This window comes from Phoenix dactylifera, chromosome 5, assembly GCF_051530095.1.
Source record: "Phoenix dactylifera cultivar Ajwa chromosome 5, Ajwa_hap1_PhDact_Kaust_v1.1, whole genome shotgun sequence".
In the NCBI taxonomy this organism is placed as follows: Eukaryota; Viridiplantae; Streptophyta; class Magnoliopsida; order Arecales; family Arecaceae; genus Phoenix; species Phoenix dactylifera.
Window position 1 is genome coordinate 24,164,752 of NC_143194.1, and position 22,763 is coordinate 24,187,514.

Genomic DNA, 22,763 nt, shown 5'->3' on the forward strand with positions numbered 1-22,763 from the left:
TCTCTTGTATACATTTTTTTTTCAAACTTTAATTTTTTATTATTTTTTAATCGAATAGAACTGAACTTATAACCATGATCACGAGTCATAACTCATTAGATTGCTCGGGAATCTTAACTTTTTAAATACCAAAAGATAATATTTAATATTTTTATACTTTGTATATTATATATTCATAAGATGCAATAATTCCATAACTAAAGAGAAACAGAGAGCATTTCACCATCATTATAAATATTATCATTTAAGTTGTAAAATATCTATGTATTAAAAATCCTTCATTTATGGTTCTTATGGTACAATACAATTTATGGGTGCTAGAGTGGTTCGATATATAAGTTGTAATTTACAAAACCTATATTTCTTTCTCTTTTTCTGATTTATGGGCAATCTCAGATTTGTATACCACATCTGATAGTTTAAATTTTTATTTTGCAGCTTGAATTGTTGAATTTTAGCGGTGGTAAAGTACTTTCTTCATATCACATATGTATTATGCGTATTATAGCAACATGCACCAATTTATGGTGCATATTTGTTATATAAATAATGTAAATATAATTTTGGCCCCCATAGAATCAATATATTATATCGCTGTCACATTTCTTATAGACTTTGAAATGAAAATAGGTAGATTAATGACAATATGCATATGGAAAATTGTACTCATTGTAAGAACAAAATGGCATGCTTCTTTACTTATACAAAAATGGACGACACACTCTTTATAGTTTTGCATGCAATACATGCAGATGATTTTGAAGCATAAATAGATAAACAAAAAACTCCTGATGCAGAGTGGTTGCTCATTTCTTTATTTGAATAATATTTTTTTTTCAAAAAATAAAATGGCCAAGGTGCATTACCAAGTCTTTCACTGTTATCAAAGGCATCATGGTCCACAGTAAGTCCCTTTTCTCTCATTTCCCCCTATTTTTTAATCTAAACTGCAGACTTTACAATCTTTCATGGAAAAAAAAGGACTTCAGTTTATTACCATCCTCCATGCAACATATAATGCATAGAATAAAATTTATGATGCTTCTTATTACTCTAATTATCGGTTTGATGACGACTGTAGAAACAACCACACAATCCATGATGAAGCCTACATGTAATAAAGATTAACTAACGGTACGACTAGAGCAGAAGCAATTCGGAGAGGAATTATTTCGGTTCCATTTAGCTTTCTCGGATTTATAGAGAGCAGAGCGTGCGAGAGTCTGCGCCTCACATGAACACACGTGCACATGCACGTACGGGCAAGATGTGACCTAATGATTTCAAGCAGAGAAGGTTTGTTTGATGGCTTATGCATTGATCGCATCAACTAACAAACAGGAAGTTATGTTCTCATTTCTCATCCATAAAGAAATATTATACACGACATCCAAAATGAAAGTTCTTCTGCTCCACTATTCCTTTTTATTTGTTAAATCCTTCTCTGTATTTGGCTTGTCATTTTTGTCAATAAACTGGACAACAGAGAAGTCCCCAATTTGCTTCAGCTCCAGTGTCACACTACTTTGCCGAGTCTCTGTAAGACATATAGGGACTCAAATACGAAAATTTATTCAGAACCAAAGAACTGGAAAAGAAATTTTCAGAAAGAAGAAAAGGTGGCAAACAAATGTGGTTAAGCTCCCCTCTGAAAGAAGAAGAAGAAGAAGAAGAAGAAGAAGAAGAAGAAGAAGAAGAAAAAGAGGTTAAGCTCCAGCCTCAATGCTGTAGTAGATATCCATGCATGCGTTGCCTGCTTCCATGTGCATCTTCGAGTTGCATCTCATGATCAATGGAAGAAATAGGAAAACGGGACTATCTGCATGCAAAAGAAAAACATCATCGAACAACGATAGGTCTCGCAAATTTTAAACTTCTAGGGGGAAAATCCTAGTCAGAACTTGCCTAAGCTGTTAATCTTATATCAGCTTTTTCTTCTGAAAGAAACTTGTCAGGTGCCACAGCTGCAGAGCAGAAGCTACTATGCAAACACCGAGGGACATTATACCGAACCATGCAACTCTAGCATTTGTCTTCTCACTGACGTCTCTCATTTCTGATTCCCTGCTTCCACAAACCCAAAATGGATGCTTAGAATTGTACACAGCCTAAGCATGCATTTATAGCTGCATAGAGCATTTGGGCTCAAACCATGATATTTTACCTGCTCTTGAGGTACAGCAAGTTATCATGGATTGCCTCCACAGCCCCTTCCAATTTCCTCAGCTCGAGCTCGACACCCTGAAATAACCAAGATTGCATATTGTTATAATAAAGTACACATACATGAGATGAGACGTTTAACTTTGGGTTATATGGAAGAGTTTATAATTCAAGTGCTCACCTCAATTTTTTCCTTTCTTGCAACAGATTCCCAGTCCTTTGCTGCAATCCCAGCCTTCCAATTGATGCTAACACTCGCCCCAACACCTTTGTTAGAATCCAGCCAGAAACATGCCAAGTAATTTCCAGATTCAGAAGTAGTGAATGCAAACTGGCCTATTGTAGCACTTTCTTTGTGATGAAGTACGTCACCATATGGTGATGTCACCTGAAAATGGGCACAGCTCAATCAACTGAATAAATAGGACTAGACTGACAGCAAAAAAAAAAAAAAAAGAAACACATAAAGAACTAGATTATCTGAACTACAGCTCATCATTCAACTGCACTGGTTATCCAACTAGGAATTATTTTATTTTAAAAAAGAAATACTAAATTATATCATTCTCAATTTAAACTAAATAGAGATTTTAAAATACGAAAATATAAAAAGAATATAATTAACATTTTGGAGTATATTATCATGTTATAGCACGATATATTGATTGGTGATAATCAAAAACAATGGTGTATCATGTGAAATGACTTAGTGATACATAATGCTTGCAGAAACCTAGCATTTAGTCTATAATCTAACATGCTTTCCTCATTCCGAATTATAAAAACAAGAACAGACTTGACAAGAATAACAATCATTATGAGTCATAATAAAAAAATATTAATATCACGAAGTACATCCAAATTATTTATATATCATATTTGTGTATTTTTTTAGAATTTACAAAATATTTGACTCTAGATTAGTTTTAGAAGTCAGAAATAAAGTTGAAAGCTAATCTTTCTTAATTGTCAGAATAATCTGTTCCTTGATTTTGGGAGATGTAAAGAGAAGGAAAAACCTAGATTTCAATGTTTATAAGATTTTTTATTTACCAAGTAAATAACATATAAAAATTGACTCTCGGCTTTTCAGAAAACAAAATATTAATCTGGAGATTTCTTGAAATGAAGGGAGCTCAAAAATGAAATGTACCTTTCCATTAAAGTTCAACACATAAAAGCTCATAATTTTTCACCACAGACTGCAAAGCCTGAAGTTAATACCCCAGAATTAAATAAAAAGGCCTTATGCCAACTCCAGTGAGACCACTGAAACTGATGCCTTCCAGTTTCGCTGAAATGAAACCCGCAAAGTTTGTGTTGATTCTGGTCTAAATCAGGTTTTGCCCAATATAGTCCAATGAAAATTCCAGATCACAGTCTCTGCTAATCCTTACAAGATGCTATGAACCTCACAACTAAGTTCCCATGCAGAATAATCTTGTTTTGGACAGAAGAAACTGCAGATATTCTTTGCGTTTATGTGTATAACAAAAGGACCCTGCTTTCTTCCATGCCACCAATAAGACAATGTCAGAACATTAGCATTTCCATTAAATGACAAACTAGTAGTAGCAAAACTTATGAATCTCCAAATAAGTCAAATGGTGTAAATCTCTAAAATCAAATCCATTCCCCCCCCCCCCCCCCCCCCACCGAAACAAAGGAAACCGTGATTTCGGGATGAGAGAGTTGTAGACATACTTAGTTGGTCCTAAGTACTTTCATTAGGGTGGAAGTTGGGAACAGAATCAGCAACTTCCTTGTGGAAGCAAGTAATACTTAGTTCTTTGTTCCACTCACTGTATTGAATGACACTAACCAAACAGAAACTTATGGAATATTTCTCATAACCAGTCCATCTATACTAACATTTGCACCAAAATCCACATCTCGCTACTAGTACTGAAAGAACATAGTGATCAGATTAAAAATTGCTCCCTGAGGAAAGCCAACACAACTAGAGATTGACGGAATATACCATGCAAGTAAGAGGTTCCCAGTGCTTGATTAGAGTTAATCATAATCGATGCGCAGAGATAACTTGATGTCAACTTTTGCTGACAATTTTGCCGCAAAATAAGAATTACTTCTAATTAAGTTCAGGTCAAAATGGAAAAGTATGATACCGATTCGAGTGATTATCCTGCTGAAGTGTATGTTATGTCTAATCACTGTGAATTTCGGGATATCACCATATGGAGCATTCTTCTGTGATAAGTGATCAGAGAATTGGTATAAAAAAATTACAAGAAAAAAAATGGGGTGTTCATGAGTTGACTGGAGTTAGATGTGTTCATAAATATGAAAGCATATGCAGATAGACTCTATGAAAAATGGTCTTGGCACATCCTAAGAGGATGATGTCTACTGACATCTAGTGGTGGGATCTCCAATCTATGTTGCCTTTGATCACCCTGCTCCCAATTAAACTAAACAGAAGGGTGGCCATTTTTCATTCAATTTTCCCTCACTGGACCTTATTATCAAAAGAATGTTGACATACCAATTTATCTCAAGGAGTATTATTCATCAAATTGCTCTTTTGGATCAATATATGTTGAAAGTTTGACATTAATAAAAGCTAAAATTATAGTTGAGGGAATATGTAAAAAATCATCCAGGACAAGCGACAAAGTTTTCAATTGACAACCATATCCCAGAAAATCCAGTTCCTACTGCATGTCACCAATTTTAACAATTTTCTGAGTGTTGAGTGCACCAAGACTATATTGTGCACAAAAAGCCTTAGGTTGGGATGAAATGGGTTGTACACTGATGGTGATGGACACACCGGTCCCAATTTGTAATATCTTCCATAGACCTGTTTGTTTGCTACCTACTTACAATTGTATTTGTTATGTAGTGAGTCTGAAGAAAAAGTTGATAAGATGGTAAATAAAGCTAATGAAAACAGAGCGGCTTAATTTATGACTGAAAATGTTTAACTTAGCATTCAATAGATAACTGATAGAGAAGCACATACACTTGCTTTCTGGATTATGCTCCTGCTGACTGAATTTACCACATTATTGGGGTCATTGATTAGCTAACAAAGTTGAAAATTGCTAGGAGATAAAAAATATTGTATAATAATTATAGAAGGGTGCTCGGTCTTATATGCATTAGTACAAGTAATTAGCACATACAACCAGTCTTAAATGCTTAATCACCAAAAATAATACAAGAAAAAAGATAACTGAAAATCCTGTACGGTTGAGTTCTGAAAAATTTTATATAACAGACTGTGGGAGCATGCTTAACAAACTGAAGAATTAAAGTAAAAGAAAATAGACAAAGGATTACTGACACTTATTTAAATAGCAACTAAGGTAGAGGGTCACATGCAGAACTGTGTTGATTAAGCCCATTATCCAAAAACTAGGCTGGTCGATAGTGATCAGATAAACTGAAATATTTATAATAGCATAAGATATATAGTCGAACTTGGCATTTGGAGGAAAAGAAAGAAATGCGAGCTTAAACTTGGTGGCAGAAGCAACTTGATTTAAGATATAGTTGGTGTGGAATTGCAGCTAAACAGATATTGAAGTAATTAAGTCACACTTAAAAAAGAGAAAAGAAACTTCGTGTAAGTTGTCCTTATCATCATAGAAAAATTATCCTTGTCGACAAATTTTAATGTCATGGAAGGCACAGCAAATTGATATTCTTTCTTGGTACGCCAGGAGAATGGCCAATGATGCTAAAGTTATTAAAGGGCTCCACTGGCTAATTATTACAGTACTACCAAATCTGCTAAGATTATAATCTTCATTCAAGGGAGATAACCTAATGGATCATATGTTTATAGATATAAAACAAAAGAGCAGTCAAGAAAGATAAAAAATCCACCTTTCAATAAAAAATTCTAGCCGTACCGATGCGAACCGAGGAGTTAAAAGCAAAATTTTCTCCACCCAAACACTATATTCTTTCCCAATTCGATCACCCGTCGCCTCATCAAGTTATGAACTCAATCAAAACAAAAACAGATTGCCACGAAGTAATAACCATAAACAATATTAATGGATCCATGGTGAAAAGCCAAGAAAATAAGGAAAGAGATCCAAAATCATATCATTTCACACCAAAAAGAAAGATCACATCTTCTTACTCATAATGATTATCCACGACACAAACTACCCACTCCCGATTATAATAGACATTATACAAAAAGAAATTAATAGCTAGGAAACAAATCCTTTAGATCATTGAAACGAGATGCTAAGGTCGTAGCAACTGCTCGCATTATAGATAACTTAAAAGGGAACGGAAAGGATGGATATATATGCCTTTGCGGAGATGCTGGCGGTGCCGTGTGAGTCGTCCTCGTAAACGACGGTGTAGTCGGCAAGGACGACGACGTTGGCCTGGATCTCCTCCGACACGCACTTGGTCCCCGACGGCGGGAGGCTCAGCCACACCGCCGCGGCGCGCGGCGGCAGCAGCGCGGCGGAGCACAGCAGCAGCAGCAGCAGCTGCACCGCGGCAGCCCGCCGGATCACGGCACCGTCTCCCGTCCCCATCCTCCCTCTCCTCCTCCTCGTCGAATTCTCTACCGGTATTTGGTTGCCAGAGAGAATGCGGAGCTCCGAGCTCGCCGATCTCTCCACGCTATCTCCGGGCAACGCTCTGTGAAAACGCCTCACGAAGTCACAAGTCATGGGATCATATGGGCCGGGTTCATCAAACCCAAACCTCGTAAGTTGGAGTGAACTCAGATGCATGCTGGTGTCAGTGCCATGCGTCTTTTTTTTTTTTTTTTTTGCATAAACAACTATCTTCAACCTTTTCCTCCTGAAAACATATGTATTTTTTATAGTTGTCTTGCCATCATTTTTCTAAATTTATTTATGTGAATTATTTTGTAATTAGATTCGTGTTGTTTAATTCCAAAGAGATGGTAGGGTTATATGATGGAAAAATGGTTACTATAGCAGTTGTTGATGAGATGTATGCATATGAGACAAGTGACAGGTTTTATTTTATAGTCAGAACATTAATCCTTAGTTGCTTCATTTTAGTTGCTTTGATAAGTGATTTTTTGATTTGGCTTTTAGGGCTTGGTTGAACGAGGGAGCATGCAATCCATGTATAGATCTTCTAGTCTAATGGAGCTAGAGGAGCGAGGAAGTTGGTTAATAACTGGATCAGAATTTGATGTCTATCATCAAGTCCTTAGCAAGAAAAATGAGGAAACTTGGGCATAATTAGCCTAGAGCAAAGGAAGAAATTAAAGAAAATATAGAGTTTGGTTGGTTTTTGCGTGAGTTATCATTCTCATGCTTATTGCCTATCACGTATAATGCCACTTATACCTCAATATAAAGCAAATCCATGGGACTTGCCATATATGGTACTTTCATGCATTCTCATGTGACCTCAAGTTTGAGCCTAAGAAGTAAAAAATACTCCATATTTAGTCCAAAGGAACTTTCAGTATTTGCTAATGGAAGGGGAAAAGAAAAATCTGAAATATCAATCACAAACGAATTACAATCCCAAAACTATCACAATCGTCCATGTTATATATCTCATGTGCTTCACTAGTGCCGTGTACTCTAGTATGAACTATTCCAACGAAATACTTTAATTATATGTATAAACTTATTTTTCAGCCTCCTAAACTCATCATGCTGACTTTGATTCTTCTCCACCTGCTCATAGCGCATGAAGGCATCTAACTCTAGCGACGTGTTCTTGTTTGGCACATTTGTACGTGGGTTCATTAATTCCTTCATCTTTATGTGCAGGGTTAGACTTAGCTTGACTTGATAGTTGATTCCATCAATGAATCTAGCTTTCACTTAGAAATAAATAAAAGCACTCATACAATAGCCTGTCGTGCCACTTATTGGAATTTCCAGCACCATTCCCATTTGCATGGTGCGATCGAGTGGAAGAACCATTTCTGTGGAGCATCACTTCGAACCAACGACAAGAATGATCGAGATGACGACATGCATATTGGTCTACAGTATTGTTGCATTGCATTAACGTGAAGCAGCTTTAGCTGTGCACATCATATTTGGCCATTATTGGCCCATGGTTGTACATTTTGATGCCAAGTTGCACGCCGATTCAATTCCCTCTCAAATCATTCATAAAGTGTGAGCACAACTCAAAACTCAAAAGACTAGATCACATAATTAAGAAAGTGGCAGCATATAGTCCACTAGTTGCATTAAGGGAAGTGGATCTAAATGCTTTAGGGAATCCTTGCTGATGGAATCTCTACTGCAGTGGCATGGTCGGCAGATTTAGATCTGATGGCATCGGTCGCAGCTATCGGTAGCTCGAGTGCCCCCATCTCCTCGCCGGTCTCGGAGGGTTGGGTCAAGTGATCCTTGCTCTTACCCCATATGAGAGAGTAAAGACCAATAACTATGATGATTGCACCAATCAACCTATCAATTTCAGAGAGATGGTACCAACAACCAATAGTAAGTTAGTATATATCCACATTCTCTACTGCCATAGTTGGATTGAGATGACAAGAACTCATACCTTCCTAAAGTGATCTCCTCTGCTAAAATGATGGAGCCCAGTACAGCCACTATTATCATGCACAGTGGGTTGAAGGCAGTCACAAAGACAGGTCCCCTTTCTTTCATCACCTTCCCTTGAACATAGTATGCTATCCCAGAGCACATTACTCCCTGCATTAGAATCAATTCAATTGTTAAAATTCCTTAGCGTAAGAACATGAAAGAGAAAAAAGATCCCATTCTAGGAAGCATCTCACGGAGTAAGCGGCCGTTAGGAGTCTCATGTCGAAGCCTATCAACCATGGCTTGACACTCCGCTCCATCACGAGAGCAACTGCACCACTTTGCGCTGCACCCATGAAGCATATCCAGACGGTCAAGGAAAGCTCTGCCGGGTAGGACTTCAATGTATTTGACTGACCAAATAAGAACCATCATGGTGTATTAGCCACCTAAATATATATGTTTCCTTTTTCTTGTATGAGTTGAAACATAAAACATAGATCGAGCCTTAATTCTGGTGATGAAAGAGCATTACTTGCAGTATAAAGAAAGCAGACCAAGAGAAGCAGCTCCCCAATAGCATGAACACGCCTGCAAGCCAGTGACTGTCGTCTTGGCTTCCAGCAGTATTGTTGTGGTGGCTACGTCCCTTTGTCCATATGAATTCTACCACTGGTCCTTTGTAAAGTATCATGAGCAATGCACCGACGACCGTCACCAGAGTCCCGATGATCTTCGCTTGGCTGCGTCGTTTCTTGACATTTATTTTCTCCATTCTAATTGCACAAATAAGCATGATTTATTGATATAAGTTTTAGTTTGATAACTACACGAAGAGTTCTTTTTGTTAATATGCTTTGATAGAAATCAACTATTGAAGTTCTTACCTGAGAACAATGGCACTAAGGAAGGTCACAGCAGGAAGTACGTTGTAAAGGGCGGACGAAAAGCTTGCATTCGTGTTCTTGGCCCCCATGTAGTACAAGTTTTGGTCAAGCACAGGCCTAGAGGTGAAGATAAGCCATGGTGTTAAAGAAGAAGATTTTTATAAAGTCTAAGCTAATTATTTAAAACTTTGGTTGGTGAAATGATGAATACTCGAGTAGTCCCAAAGCCATTATCTTGAGGAAGTTGGACACTGTCATCTTGGGCCTCACTTTCCTGTTGAAGAGAATGGAGAGACATATTGGCTCAAAAAAACATTTTTTAAGTACTAAAACGTGAGAGAAGGCATGCATGAGGATGGGAAGTGCTTGTATGCAATGCCCACAAAGTGTGATCCACTTAAAAAGTTGGTGGTCCTCTGCGGGAGAGAATGAGTTCATTGTCTCCATCACCACTGCATCATGGCCCACGCAGGTCCCACGTATGATGGGAGAGAATGAGTTAATTCTTCGGTTGAAGTATTGATGAGTTTTATGCTAAGTAGGTCCCACGTATAAAAGGGCCGATCTTGACTCGCAATACATGCACACCATGATCCAATAAATCGTGATTAGACCTGTCTCCTGATTTTGGTTTCGTGGGTGAAAACTTCAAAGTCCGTGCTGCACATTTCTTCGTGCTAGGGGCGAAAAATGGATGGACTATTTTGTGAGCTAGCCCCTGATCATGGAGGTGTCAGGATGGATTCGGTTGAGTTCTTTTTTTAAGTTCAGCTTTGGCTTGGAATATGCCAACTTTTGTTCTAGTGACCTCGAGAAAGGACTTTCTCTTTAATGTAAATTGAGCAAGCAATTTGTTTGCCTGCTAATGTAGTTTGACCAGCTTATATTTTATGTAACAATCTTTTTGAGAAAATTAGTATGCATGGATTTCTCCGCAACCTAGGAAAATGTATAATCAACTTATTTTACCTTACCATGACGTGATTCTAGAGGAACTTGGGTTAAGGTTGTGTTTATCCATTAACAAAGTCAGAAAAGAAAAGAAAAAAAATTGAATTCATGAGAGGACCTAGGATAGTGAGGTTGTGGTGGAGAACATTGATGGGGGAGAGATATTTAAGACTACAGTGAAGTCTATAGAAGTTTGTGATGACAGTTTGGCAAATCCATGTTGCAAATTTGGAGGGAGAGAAATGTAGAGAGCATTTGTGAGTAAGATGAGTATGTTTTATCACAAAAATTTAGCCTCTTTTCTTTCTTCATAGATTGTTTTTTTAATTTTAACTTGTTAAATTTGTAATACTTACCTTTTCATCACACTGTTAATTGATTTATCTATTGAATTTTCGTTTGTTTTATTTTACAATCATGAAAAAAATTGTGGAATCAACTGTCACCTTTTCATCATTTGGAAAAAAAAAGGGGAGAAAAAGAAAACCCGGACCAGCGAATGAATAGCCATAATAAAAATTTTGTCTCAAGCCAAGCTTCTACATAATAATACTTCAATCTTTACTTGAGACTAGCAAGCTTGGAGCAAGTTTTTCGACCTTCAAGCTATCATAAACCCTAAGCAGACTTTAGAGAGCAGAGACTTACGGTATGATAATGATCGCATGTAGAGTCATAAGACGATTAATCAAGAATTACTTCTCGAATGATAATAACAAAATTTAAGAATGATAATAACGATAATACAATATTTCTAACAAGTGTGCCTCTCTACATGTGACAAGACCATGTCATGAAATCTGATCACTTGTAGAAACACGCCACATGTCAATCTATCTGGCGTCCAGCAAGCGCCTTTCATTTTTTACCTACTTTTATCACCACCCAGTATGGTGACACGTTAAGGCCAGATTAGTGGGCCAAGAGGAATTGCTTATCTCATCAAATCCATGTCATGCATGCATTTATTTCAAGTAGGCCATGTAGATATATATATATATATATATATATATATATATATATATATATATATATATAGAGAGAGAGAGAGAGAGAGAGAGAGAGAGAGAGAGAGAGAGAGAGAGAGAGAGACCTCTCGAACCACAACGCAAACGGTAAGATGACAGCCGCGGCGATGGCATTCCGATACACCACGAGCACGTAATGGCTCATGCCCCGCTTGAGCGTCGCAACCGAGATCACGTACATCCCGGAAAACCCAAACTGCAAGAAGACCATGGCCATGTATGGCTTCGCTCTAGTCCAAACCCCACCAAGGGCCATCCTATATATATATATTAATTCCTCCTCTTATCTCCTAATACCCTTCTCTCCCTTACTACTCCAACCTCGTAAGACTTCTTCTCTCTGAGGACTCAAACCTTCATACAGCCTCCTTATATAGCTAAAAAGAAAGCACCAACCCATTGACCACTAAGAACTGTAGTAGTCTTTAAGGGGGTGGAGGTCACCACTAGATTCCATTATTCTCCATAAACAACCGGAAAGAAGCCCATTTCAAGGACACTCGAGGGTGAGGCGAGGTGGCGTGAGGTGAGGTGAGGCTCCGAGGCCCACAAGTCATGTACTCAAAGGAAAGCTGGCTCTAGGAGGATTAAAGAGGGGTGTCCAACTAGAGTCCATTCCTTTCAAAAAATAACATTATTCGTGAGTGAGTACTTAAAGATGCATCTAATGGAAACAGGGTTTAGTGCATGCTGATGAGGTGCAGGCTGCGGTGGTGGCGAGCAGTCTAACTCGGTGCGTTCATCTTAGGACAGCATTCCAACGCAACTGGTTGAGACTTATCCAAGGACATGGAATTTTTACAAATTACCATCATTGTGACAACACCACAATGTTTGGTTGGTGAAATAGGTGTTGGCAAATTAACCGTCGTAATTATACATGTTACATGCATGGTTAAAGACAATGACTTGGCCCCCGTTATGTTACACGTTTATATAACATGCATGCATATATGACAAGCATTAACGGCTAGAAATTGTTTTCTTTTCACCTCATAGAGAATAATCAACTTTTCAATATATTTAAAAATATAAGGAGGTGTTAATCTATTGCATAATATATAATGTATAAGTACTGGTTTTCTCATGCACATCTTTTTTCCTGTTATAACAGCTAAGTAATTAATGGGCAGCTTTACTTTATCTCAGAATAATTGAATCAAAGTTAGTAGAGTTGTGCAAATATATCACAACCAATCTTTTTGTTATAAGATGAAGTTTTGGATATTTTGCAACAAAATTTATATATGTGAGTCATGCACTACCAAAAAGGAAGCTTAAAATTTGGCGCAATTAACCAACCATGCTAGACCTACGGCAGAACTCAAGCTCCCACTTTGCATAAAATGTAACCCATGCCCTTGATTTCCTATAAAGGTTGATAGAATAAATCCTAGGAAGCCATTGTAATGGGATAGTGGGGTTATTGAAACTTTAGGTTTGTAATGGAAGGTTCCGTAGTGCATGCACACACGAGTTTTAGCAGAATGCTCCTCTCCTCTCCGGATTCGTCTTCATTGGCTTAATCCTTCTCAACAAAAAGAAGAAGAGAAGTGTCCGGTGAAAACACACCATGGCTAGTTGGCTTATTATGTCCTCCAGCACTAGAGAATATCTCCATGAGGGTGCATATATATCAGCTTTAATACATCATGCATGGTGATAATTAACTTTGCCCTATCACTTTTAAATGGAAACTTTTTGGGGTGCATAGCTGACCAGCTGCTTTCCACATAATAACTATGCCTGACATTAGGTACATATGCAAAACCTTGACATGATAGAGCCACATCTTTTGGGAATAAAATCTGCAATGCATGGAGATTTCCACCCGAATCAGAACAAGATCCAAGATAGAACCGACAGACCTCCAAGTGTGACAGGACTGCTTGTTCTATTGATGAGAGCAAAATGGATAGGTTTGGTCGTGCAAGCATATATATAAGACTTACTGGATATATCTGACCAAGCTAAGAGACTTATATGTTGGATAAAAGCAGAAAAAATACATCAAGATCTTTGTGAAACGGATCCATACCTTAGGCTGGGGAACCAATGTTATGATTTCGATTGAGACCTTAGTGAGGCAGAACCTGTTTAAATGCCTCTAAGTGGGTATTCAACTTTTTCAGAGCAGCTAGGCTTCATACGTAGTCGTATTATATGAATGGTAAGTATGGTCTCTATCGTAACTCGTAAGGGTCGGACAATTTTTTTTTTTTTTGGATAATTGTATTATTAAGCAAGAACCCCTCGTGTGGATCTGTGGATGCGAAAATGTATCTCGTGCTGATATAATATATGTGATTTGCACCATTCATGTAATTCGAACATACGCATGCACATGCAGCATCTACATTGCCCACCCACAGATTTAAAGCCAGGGAAAGGAGTCCAAAGTAACCCAAGATACTTAAATTAAAGTCCAAACATAAGAGAACAAATTAAACCAACCTAAACAAGTCGTGGACATCTTTTAAGTGTTAGTGATGATGATAATTGCACTCAATTTTATTTTTTTTTTGAAAAGCTGGTAACTTTCCAGCGGGCAACACAAAAGTGGTGATTGCTCTCATCATCAATAACCATAGGGATTAACTAAAAAGACTAATTCATAGCATGGATGGGGTGCATTTGGACCCTAAGCAAAAATACTAACTTTGCTGGCGGGTCATCATGGTGCCTCTTAGCGTGTAGATTTTTTTTCCCCTCTGAGAGAGAGAGAGAGAGAGAGAGACTGAGAGAGTCGTGTAGACGCTTTTTTTTTTCTTGTATAAAGTATGTAATAAAATGAGGAAGATAATGGGCACAAGTGCAACTTCTTCTAAACAGCAAATAAATCTAGGTGATTGGTTTACACACACACAAAAAAAAACACATCATTTTTATACCAAGAAGGGTGTCTTTGGTGAACTGAATTCGAGATCTAGTTTAAAAAGAAAGTTGTATTCAAAACAGCAGAAGTACTGAGCGTTCTTAAGCTCATGAGAGAATGAATGCATTTGCATGCGAACAGTCACTACAGAAAATTTAGGCATTGCTGATGCATCTAATGGGATCCATCAGAGTTCTTAATTACAATGTGAAAGCCAAACCATCTCCCACCAAGTTTCTTCCCTTAAGAAAAAAAAAAAGAATTGCATAGCGCTCAAAAGAATGCGTGTTAAATGTGGTCATGGAAGTGAAAGCATGCTAATGCTTCTTTTGTCACCACTATCACCTAACATCCCCCTTTGTAAAGAGGCAACCATTTATTCTAGAACGACTGTGACGCCATAAAATATTTTATTCTTCAGCTGCTCAATGGAGAAGGCAACTCTCCAGTTCTCGCCTGGCTAGTCTTACGCATGTAGCTGGCTTACAATCTTGAAAAAATTGGGCTTTAGGGCAATTATGGTCCTAGTAGAGTTCTAGAAACTTATTGCCTTATTTTCGAACTGACTCTTTTTTTGAGTAATGGAATTTTTGTTTGAGTCCCATTTTTGACCACTAGTTCATCTTTGTTGTGCTTTCACTAGGCCTGCTGCTCGAGCTCGGCCCGGTAAAAGCTCGGCTCGTTAGTCAAACAAGCCCGAGCCTGAGCTCAAAATAAGGCCCGTTTCAATTCAAGCCCGAGCCCGAACGAGCTCGTAAAAATTTCCTTTTTTGTTCCCGACATGCTGTTGCCCGCATTCAAAATTTCAAATCCCCTTCCAGGTTCTACGCGGTGGAAATACTGCTGGCCAGCCTGGCCTTGGGAATCGTGTACTGCAACCTCAAGAGTCAAGCCCAGAGAACATCCTCCACAGCTCTCATATTTCGACCTCTCCCTTCAGTCCACTGCATCCCCCACCGTCGAACCGCTAGACCCCATTGCCCCTGCCGACCCCTCCTGCCTCCCCCACCACCTCTTCGGTACCAGCAAGCTGCCCGGTTCTCTCCCGGACTGCCGATTCGTATAGCCGAGCCGGTCGCCGCCTGGTCCTGCTCCTTCGTCGAGACCTATGAGTACATAGCCCCCGAGGTCGCCTCTGGCCGGACACACGGCAGCGCCATCGACTGGTGGGCATACGATGTCTTCATCTACGAGATCCTCTATGGTCGCACCCCCTTCGCGGAGCCCACCAAAGAAGCCATCCTCTGCAACATCGTCAATCAGCCCCTCGCCTTCCCCGCTGCTCGTGGCCCGGCAGACTCCACCGCCTGGGACCTCATCTCCGGTCTGCTCATCAAGGAGCCGGCCTCCCGGCTCGGTTCGAAACGGGGAGCCGCCGACGTCAAAGCCCATCCGTTCTTCAAAGGCCTGAACCTGGCTCTCCTCCGCTCCTATTGACGCCCGTGCCGACGGTGCTCGCGGCCGAAACTGGCGGCCGCCGCACGCGACGACGAACCGGTGAGTCCTCGGTTCTCTTTTCTTTTTTCTTTCTTCTCTTTTTCTTCTCCTTTTCTTTCTTTCTTTCCTTCATTCTTCTCTCCGACAATGAACCAAGCTCCGGGATGGGGATGGGGATGGGCTCGGGCTCGGGCTCGGGCAAACGGGCTTTACGAGCCCGAGCCCGAGCCTTTGTTGTGCCTACTGAGCCCGAGCCTAAGCCTAAAATTTTGTGAAACGAGCCGAGCCGAGCTCGAGGAGGCTCGAGCTCGGCTCGTTAACAGCCCTAGCTTCCACTCTCACTGCACGGTGATGGGCATCATCAATACTCAAGACATCGAACATCTTGGTCCAGCATGTCTCGTCTCAAGCCATTGATATATCTACTAGCAACATGAATGAGCTCCTCACTAAGGCTGTTTCTTGCTTGGAGCTCATAGAACTCCTCGGTGTACTCATCCACGGTCCTAGTCCCTTGTCGGAGGTTTTGGAATTTCAAATAGAGGTTTTGGCGATAATCCAATGGGACAAATCGCTTTCTCAACTTCTTCTTCATCTTACTCCAGGTATAGATCTTATCCTTACCTTGCTGAACTCTTCGTTTCTGGAGTTGCTTCCACGAAACCAGTACATGTCCCTTTAATTTGAGGCTTCCTCAGGGATTTCCTTCCAATCAAAATATTGGTCGATTTTGTCGACCCAATCAAAAAAAGCATATGGCTGGAAACGCCCCTCAAAATCTCCAACATCAATCTTAATGCCATCATCCCAACGTCTGGCATGAGGGGGTTCTCTATGTGGTGGTCTCTCTCTGTTCCTACGTGACGGTCGGTCATGTAATTTATTTTCTATCTCATCTGATTGACTACTTTCGACTATCCTCTGATGGACTCTTTGTCTACCTTGAGGTCTGACTCTACGTCTTGGTTCATCCTGATGGATTTTCTCTCTCCTAAGTCTCACTATCTCAGGTATGTTCAATTCTAGTCTAGTCATAAGGTGGAGAGGTATTCTACCTGTCATTGAATCTGCTCTAAGGTTTGTTATTAGGTTCTAAATGCATCTTACTAATTATCAGACATGATTGTAGATTACGATTTGATCCAAAATTGTTTCGGAGATGCTTCTAATGTTATGGAGGTGAAACAAAGTTTTTTTTTAGAATTTTTTTGGATTTTTTTTATTTTTTATGCCAAAAATGAATATTTTAATACAAAAATTAATAATGCAGAAATATTTTTATTTTTTAATGTGGAAAATGAATGCAGAATTTTTTTTTAAATGCAGAAACTAATTTTCTGTTTTTTTAACTCCAAAAATTAAAATTTCTGTAGTTTTAAATGCAGAAAATATAATTTACTGTTTTTTTAATCCAGAAAATATATTTCTCTGGTTTGAAGTGCAAAAATTTAATTCTCAGAATTTAAAGTGCAGAAAAAATGAATATTATGATGCAAACACAATAATGAAGATTTTTAGATATGCAATATCTATTTGCTCTGATACCACTTTTGGTGCAACCTATAATCGATTACTACAGGCGTAGATTGATTTTATAATTATCAATTATGGTGTGATTGATTAGACACTTCAGCAAATCTCATTATCCCAAAAAATTATCATAGAGATATGTGAACGCAAAACAGAACATAATAGATATTTTATCAAGGAAGCTTAATCAATGAAATATAACTAGTGCAGCAAACTGAAAATAACCACAACAGAACAATAAAAAAATACTGCTAGTAAACTAGGGTTCCAAGAATGTCATAGATGACAACGATGGTAATGATGATAGATGGAGATAATGATTGATGGACGAAAAAATAAGGGTTGGGCAAAAGATGGTGATAGAATTAGTCGAATAATTACCTCTATGAGTTTGGTCCCTCCAATCCAATTAGAATCTTCAAACCATGCTCCACCAAGGTATCGAGATGAAGGATGACGGGGTTAAGAAGATGGCTCCAAGAAAAAATAGGTCAAGAAACAGAATGAAAATGGAATAAAAAGGATATCTCATGGCTTTGCCCATGATGGTACTCACCTTTCTAGGGTTTCTTCTTCTTCCCTTTCTTTGATTGTTGCCTTCTCTTTTTATAGGGCGAGTTACTATTCGCATGAACAGTAACCGGATCGGGTTACTGTTTACGTGAACAGTAATAGGCCGGGTTACTAATCCGTAAACAGTAATGGGTCGGGTTATTGTTCACGTGAATAGTATTTTTTTTTCTTTTTTTTTTCTAACTTCTTCCCTTCTTCCATACATTCAACATGCATAATTGTATTTCCAAGACTATCATCCATCCTCCTCCATTCCTAAAGATAAGTGATGGCCGTGAGCATTGAAGAAAGGCTAATGCTCAAGAAATTAAGTATAGTGGTTTAGAATTGGGTTAGGCTTCCTATCATACCTAGGTAGACCCTTTTTGCTTGGCAGTACTAGTACATGACTCGACTGAAAATCTAAGCCTAAACATGGCTTTAGATGGAAAACACAAAAACAACAAAAAATATGAACTATGTATAATATGGAGTCTTGAGACTACATCAAACGGAGACCCTCTAGCCGAGGCTTTGAGTGACGACCGTTGTCGTCTCCCACGCCTGCATCTCCGCCTCCATTCACTTCTCGGGTAGCTCGAAAACCTCCACAAAGTACCATTGGAGGTTTTCAATCTCCTCCTCAAAGATCCAATGGTTCGTATACGTCGGTTGTCAGGGAATGCCCTGCACCACACTGGAACATGTCCGATTGTCCACACCCTTCCTCTGGTTCGGCCAATCCTCACCGCCAGAGAACCCCTTCACCGGCCTTGCACTACGGTCAGCCATTTCGGTTACCCACCACCTCCTCGACAAAACCATCCAGTAACCACACAAACATCCAAGCCTCGCTGTGCATCGGTCTTTTTTTTTTTTTTTTGCTAAAACGGGTGCTTCATATAGACCGTGTGTGAATACACCCAATAAGATCAAAATACAATATCTCACGGAGTGCCAATGGCAGCTCCCCCTCCCCTGACCAAAAGGCGTAATCCGAATGGTGGGCCGCATAGGCGGCCACCCAATCAGCCGCCCCATTGGCCTCCCGAAATACATGCTTGGCCTGGATGGCCCCCCCATCTCTCATCATCCTGACTATGTCGCGGATCAAGGGGTGGTCTGAGCTCTCACCCCTCAACCCCTTCTGAATCCATCCAATAACGGTAGCTGAGTCGCCCTCCAGAATAATCGAGCTGGTCCGCATCATCGCCCGTGCATGTCGAAGCCCCACCCAGGCAGCGCGCAGCTCTGCTCCCGGGACTGATGTAGCGAACAAGTGGCAGCCGCCTGCAGCCACAACCCTAGACTGCGGGTCCCGTATGACAAAACCTGCACCACCACGCGAGCCGCCATCCAACACAGACCCATCAAAGTTGACCTTGAGGAAGCTCGGGGGTGGGGGCTCCTAGGTGAAAAACACCATCTGAGGAGCTGCCGGAGCAAGGGGGGAACCCCAGGTGTCCCGAGCTATCAAAGGTCTAACTGAGGAAGGGATATGGCTGATCTCCGTGGCCTGTGCTCGAGCAAACTCTGCTGCAAACCTCGATGACACCCTGCGCTGGCCGAGAGTACGAGCATTCCTTGTCAGCCAGATCTGAAGGGCCGTGCAAGTCGCTCTGATGCCCTCCTCATGAGTCTGCGGACTAGCTAGCCACTGCCGCGTCATACTAAGGAACTGTATCCGCGCACATCGAGCCCCCTGCGGGATCCCTGTCCACTGCCATGTCGACATCGCCCAAGTACACTGAAAGAGCACATGGTCCACTGTCTTCTCAGCTCCGCACGTCCCGCACTCCGCAGGGATCCCCCAGCCACGCCTGCTCAACACTGCTCTCGTCGGAAGGCGGTCCCAGAACACCTTCCACAAAAAGAGAGCTGCCCTCGGGTGGAGGCCGGACCTCCAGATCCAAGCGCAATCTGACCCCGGCTCGTGCTCTGGCTGAATGGCACGGGATAGGTCTCCCAGTCTAACACCGGCCCGGCTCGAAGTGCCCCATACTCTGACATCCGGCCCCCCACAACCTGGAAGCGGGAGGGACCGAATCCTCACAGCCAGGTGTACCCCGAAGAACAGCCGTAACCTGGCCTCATCCCACTCTGCCCCTCCTGGTGCTAGGAGATCGCACACCCGTAGCCCCTCCACTGCCTCTACATCTACCATGGTCGGCCAGCGACTCAGGGGAAGGGTGTCCACCCACGAATCACTGGTCACATCAATACTCCGGCCATCGCCGATCAACCACCTGGTGTGTGCTGCAACTGATGGCAAATACCTCCCGATCTCGCGCCACATGAAGGAGACTCGTCGACCGGTCCGTGCTGCTGATGAAGCCCTCCGACCATATCTAGCTGCCATCACCTGACTCCAGAAGCTGTGTGGCGCTAACATAAACTGGGCCGCGTGCCGGGCAATGAGTGCCTCACGCCTCTGAACGAGGGACTGCACCCCTAGACCACCCTCGCTAGTAGAAAGGCAAACCTGCTCCCAAGCTACCAAATGCACTCCATGGCCTCCACTATGTGACCCCCACAGAAAGCTCCGAAGAAGGCGTTCGATCCTCAACAGAATCGTCTTCGGAACTACTGTGTTGGCCATAAGGTACGCCGGAATAGATCCCAGCACTGCTCTGACCAATGTCACTCTCCCCATCATGGATAGGGAGGATGCCCTCCATCCCTCCAGCCTGCTCTGGACCCGCTGCACCAAGCCCAAGCACTCGGCCACCCGTAGCCTCCGACCCGTGATAGGGACGCCAAGGTAGGTCAGCGTCCCCTCCTGCTCTGGTACCTGCAGTATCCCTCTGATCTCCTGTCTGACTCCGCTTTCTGTGCTGGGGCTGAAGAAGATAGCAGACTTGAGAAAGTTTACTCTTTGACCTGATGCCACGCAATAGTCTGCCACCACCCTGCGTAGGACCCGTGCCTCTAGAGTCCGTGCCCTGGCCAAGAGAAGACAGTCATCAGCAAAGAGTAAATGGGAGATAGGGCGGGCCCCCGGTGCTGGCACATAGGCCTCCAGCTCCCAGCTGGCACACGCTCCCTGCAAAGCACGGGATAAAATATCAGCACAGGTGATAAACAAATAAGGGGATAAGGGACATCCCTGTCGTAATCCCATCGTGGACTCGAAGAAAATCGATGGAGTGCCGTTGACCAAGATAGAAAACTTTGGCCCCCGGACACACCCCATAATCCATCCAATCCACTGCCTGGGGAAGCCGTGCTCCTCCAGTACCCGCTGAAGGAAACTCCACCTGATCCTATCGTAAGCCCGCTCCATGTCCAGCTTGACTGCCATCAAGCTGTGCCGCTTCGATGCCCGCCGCTGATCCCACATCATTTCCTGGGCTAACATAACATTGTGAGAAATATTTCTACCAGCTACAAAAGCCTCCTGTTCCTGACTAATAATGCCAGGTAAAAGGGGCTTCATCCTGCCCACCAAAATCCTTGCCACAACCTTGTATAAGGTTGTACACAGGCTAATGGGCCTAAAATGACAAAGCTCATCCGCATCCTGACGCTTAGGCATAAGCGTGATGAAGGTGGCCTTCCAATCCTCAGGCATCGCAGCCTGGGTGAAGAAGCACTGAATGGCCTCCACCACTGCTGGTCGGATAATACCCCAATATCGCCGGAAAAAGAAAGGGGGGAAACCATCGGGTCCCGGGGCCTTGTCTGCTGCCAAGGCCCAGACCGCCTCATGCACCTCCTGTGCCATCACCGGTCGGATCAAGGATGCGCACTCGACCTCTCCAATACCCACGTCCACCCTGAGAGGGTAGTGACCATCATAGGCCCCCTCATCCTCTGTCCATCTAGCGCGGAAAAAATCAAGCAAGACCTGTCGAATGGCAGGCTCACCCTCCACCCGATGGCCGGACCTGTCGCGCAGGGAATGGATCATACTCCGTCGTCGCCGGATGACTGTCGTCCGATGAAAGAAGCTAGTATTACGGTCACCCTCGCTTACCCACTGCACACGAGATTTCTGTCTCCAGAAGACCTCATGTTGCCGTAGCAGCGAATGATGAGTCGCAAGTAGGCCCCGAAGGTCAACCATATCGTCCTCCGGAAGCACGCCCCCTAGGTCTTCCTTCCTTTGTAGCTCAGCGATCGAGGTCTCTATCACCTCCAAGCGCCGGAAAATATTACCCACAACCTCACGGTTCCAACGGCGCAAGCGCCTCTTGGTCAACTCAAGTTTGCGCGAGACCCGCTGCATGGCATCCCCGTGTACCGGGATCCGCCACGCGTCGCGGACAATGTCCCAAGACTGGGGGTACGACAGCCAAACCTTCTCAAAGCGGAAGGGGCTATGGTGGGTGGGACTCGATGAGGTAGAGAGTAGCAGAGGGCAGTGATCCGAGGCAATCCGAGGGAGGTGAGTGACCCTACTAGTGAAAAATCGAAGGATCCAATCTGGGGACGCTAAGGCCCTATCTAATCTCTCCCATACCCTAGCACTGCCATGCTGATTATTACACCAAGTAAACTGTGGTCCCGAAAAACCTAAGTCTACCAGGCCATTCCGCGACACAAAGTCACGGAACTCCCTCCTATCCACTCTGTCAGTAAAGGCAGCGCCCCCCCGCTTCTCATTCTCACTCTGGATGCAATTGAAATCACCAACCACAACCGTCGGGATACCCTGAGCGGCCAGGTTGGTGATTTCCTGCCAAAGGACTCTCCTAACCCTGTGGTCCGTGCTCGCGTAAACACCGCACAGCACCCACGGGGCAACATCAGGTCTCGACACGACCATGACTACCTGTTGGGGGCAGTTGTGAAAGACATCAACTGTCGTCACTCCACGCCTCCACAGAACCAAAATACCTCCCGA

The 22,763-nt window shown here is 42.1% G+C and overlaps 3 protein-coding genes across 3 annotated transcripts; 1 reads left to right on the plus strand and 2 right to left on the minus strand.

Moving 5' to 3' along the window:
• Nucleotides 1-1,197: 1,197 nt before the first annotated feature.
• On the minus strand, nucleotides 1,198-6,838 carry LOC103716033 (transmembrane emp24 domain-containing protein p24delta4-like). The gene is made up of 5 exons (XM_088721936.2): nucleotides 6,459-6,838; nucleotides 2,345-2,551; nucleotides 2,165-2,241; nucleotides 1,906-2,064; nucleotides 1,198-1,819 (listed from the first exon to the last, which is right to left on the minus strand). Exons 1-4 carry the CDS (start codon nucleotides 6,828-6,830, stop codon nucleotides 1,920-1,922), a joined length of 801 nt encoding a protein of 266 aa, XP_088578062.2. The 5' UTR covers nucleotides 6,831-6,838; the 3' UTR covers nucleotides 1,198-1,819; nucleotides 1,906-1,919.
• A 1,295-nt stretch (nucleotides 6,839-8,133) lies between these two features.
• LOC103716013 (WAT1-related protein At1g21890-like) lies at nucleotides 8,134-11,878 on the minus strand. The gene is made up of 7 exons (XM_008803840.6): nucleotides 11,589-11,878; nucleotides 9,756-9,818; nucleotides 9,545-9,661; nucleotides 9,193-9,433; nucleotides 8,912-9,070; nucleotides 8,674-8,825; nucleotides 8,134-8,573 (listed from the first exon to the last, which is right to left on the minus strand). Exons 1-7 carry the CDS (start codon nucleotides 11,777-11,779, stop codon nucleotides 8,375-8,377), a joined length of 1,122 nt encoding a protein of 373 aa, XP_008802062.1. The 5' UTR covers nucleotides 11,780-11,878; the 3' UTR covers nucleotides 8,134-8,374.
• Nucleotides 11,879-13,265: 1,387 nt separating this feature from the next.
• On the plus strand, nucleotides 13,266-15,835 carry LOC103716034 (protein kinase PINOID-like). The gene is made up of 2 exons (XM_039128532.2): nucleotides 13,266-13,279; nucleotides 15,220-15,835. The coding sequence occupies exons 1-2, from the start codon at nucleotides 13,266-13,268 to the stop codon at nucleotides 15,833-15,835; spliced, it is 630 nt and encodes a 209-aa protein (XP_038984460.2).
• The last annotated feature ends 6,928 nt before the right edge of the window (nucleotides 15,836-22,763 follow it).

What these genes read in the sequence shown, in the direction of transcription:
- LOC103716033 (XM_088721936.2), bottom strand. Translation starts at nt 6,830, where the DNA reads ATGACTTGTGACTTCGTGAGGCGTTTTCACAGAGCGTTGCCCGGAGAT. An exon ending in CCGCCAGCATCTCCGCAAAG is followed by an intron (nt 2,552 to 6,458) that starts GCATATATATCC and finishes GCCCATTTTCAG; the next exon opens with GTGACATCACCATATGGTGA. An exon ending in CAAGAAAGGAAAAAATTGAG is followed by an intron (nt 2,242 to 2,344) that starts GTGAGCACTTGA and finishes TGGTTATTTCAG; the next exon opens with GGTGTCGAGCTCGAGCTGAG.
- LOC103716013 (XM_008803840.6), bottom strand. Translation starts at nt 11,779, where the DNA reads ATGGCCCTTGGTGGGGTTTGGACTAGAGCGAAGCCATACATGGCCATG. An exon ending in CTTAGTGCCATTGTTCTCAG is followed by an intron (nt 9,434 to 9,544) that starts GTAAGAACTTCA and finishes TTGTGCAATTAG; the next exon opens with AATGGAGAAAATAAATGTCA. An exon ending in TCCTAACGGCCGCTTACTCC is followed by an intron (nt 8,826 to 8,911) that starts GTGAGATGCTTC and finishes ATTCTAATGCAG; the next exon opens with GGAGTAATGTGCTCTGGGAT.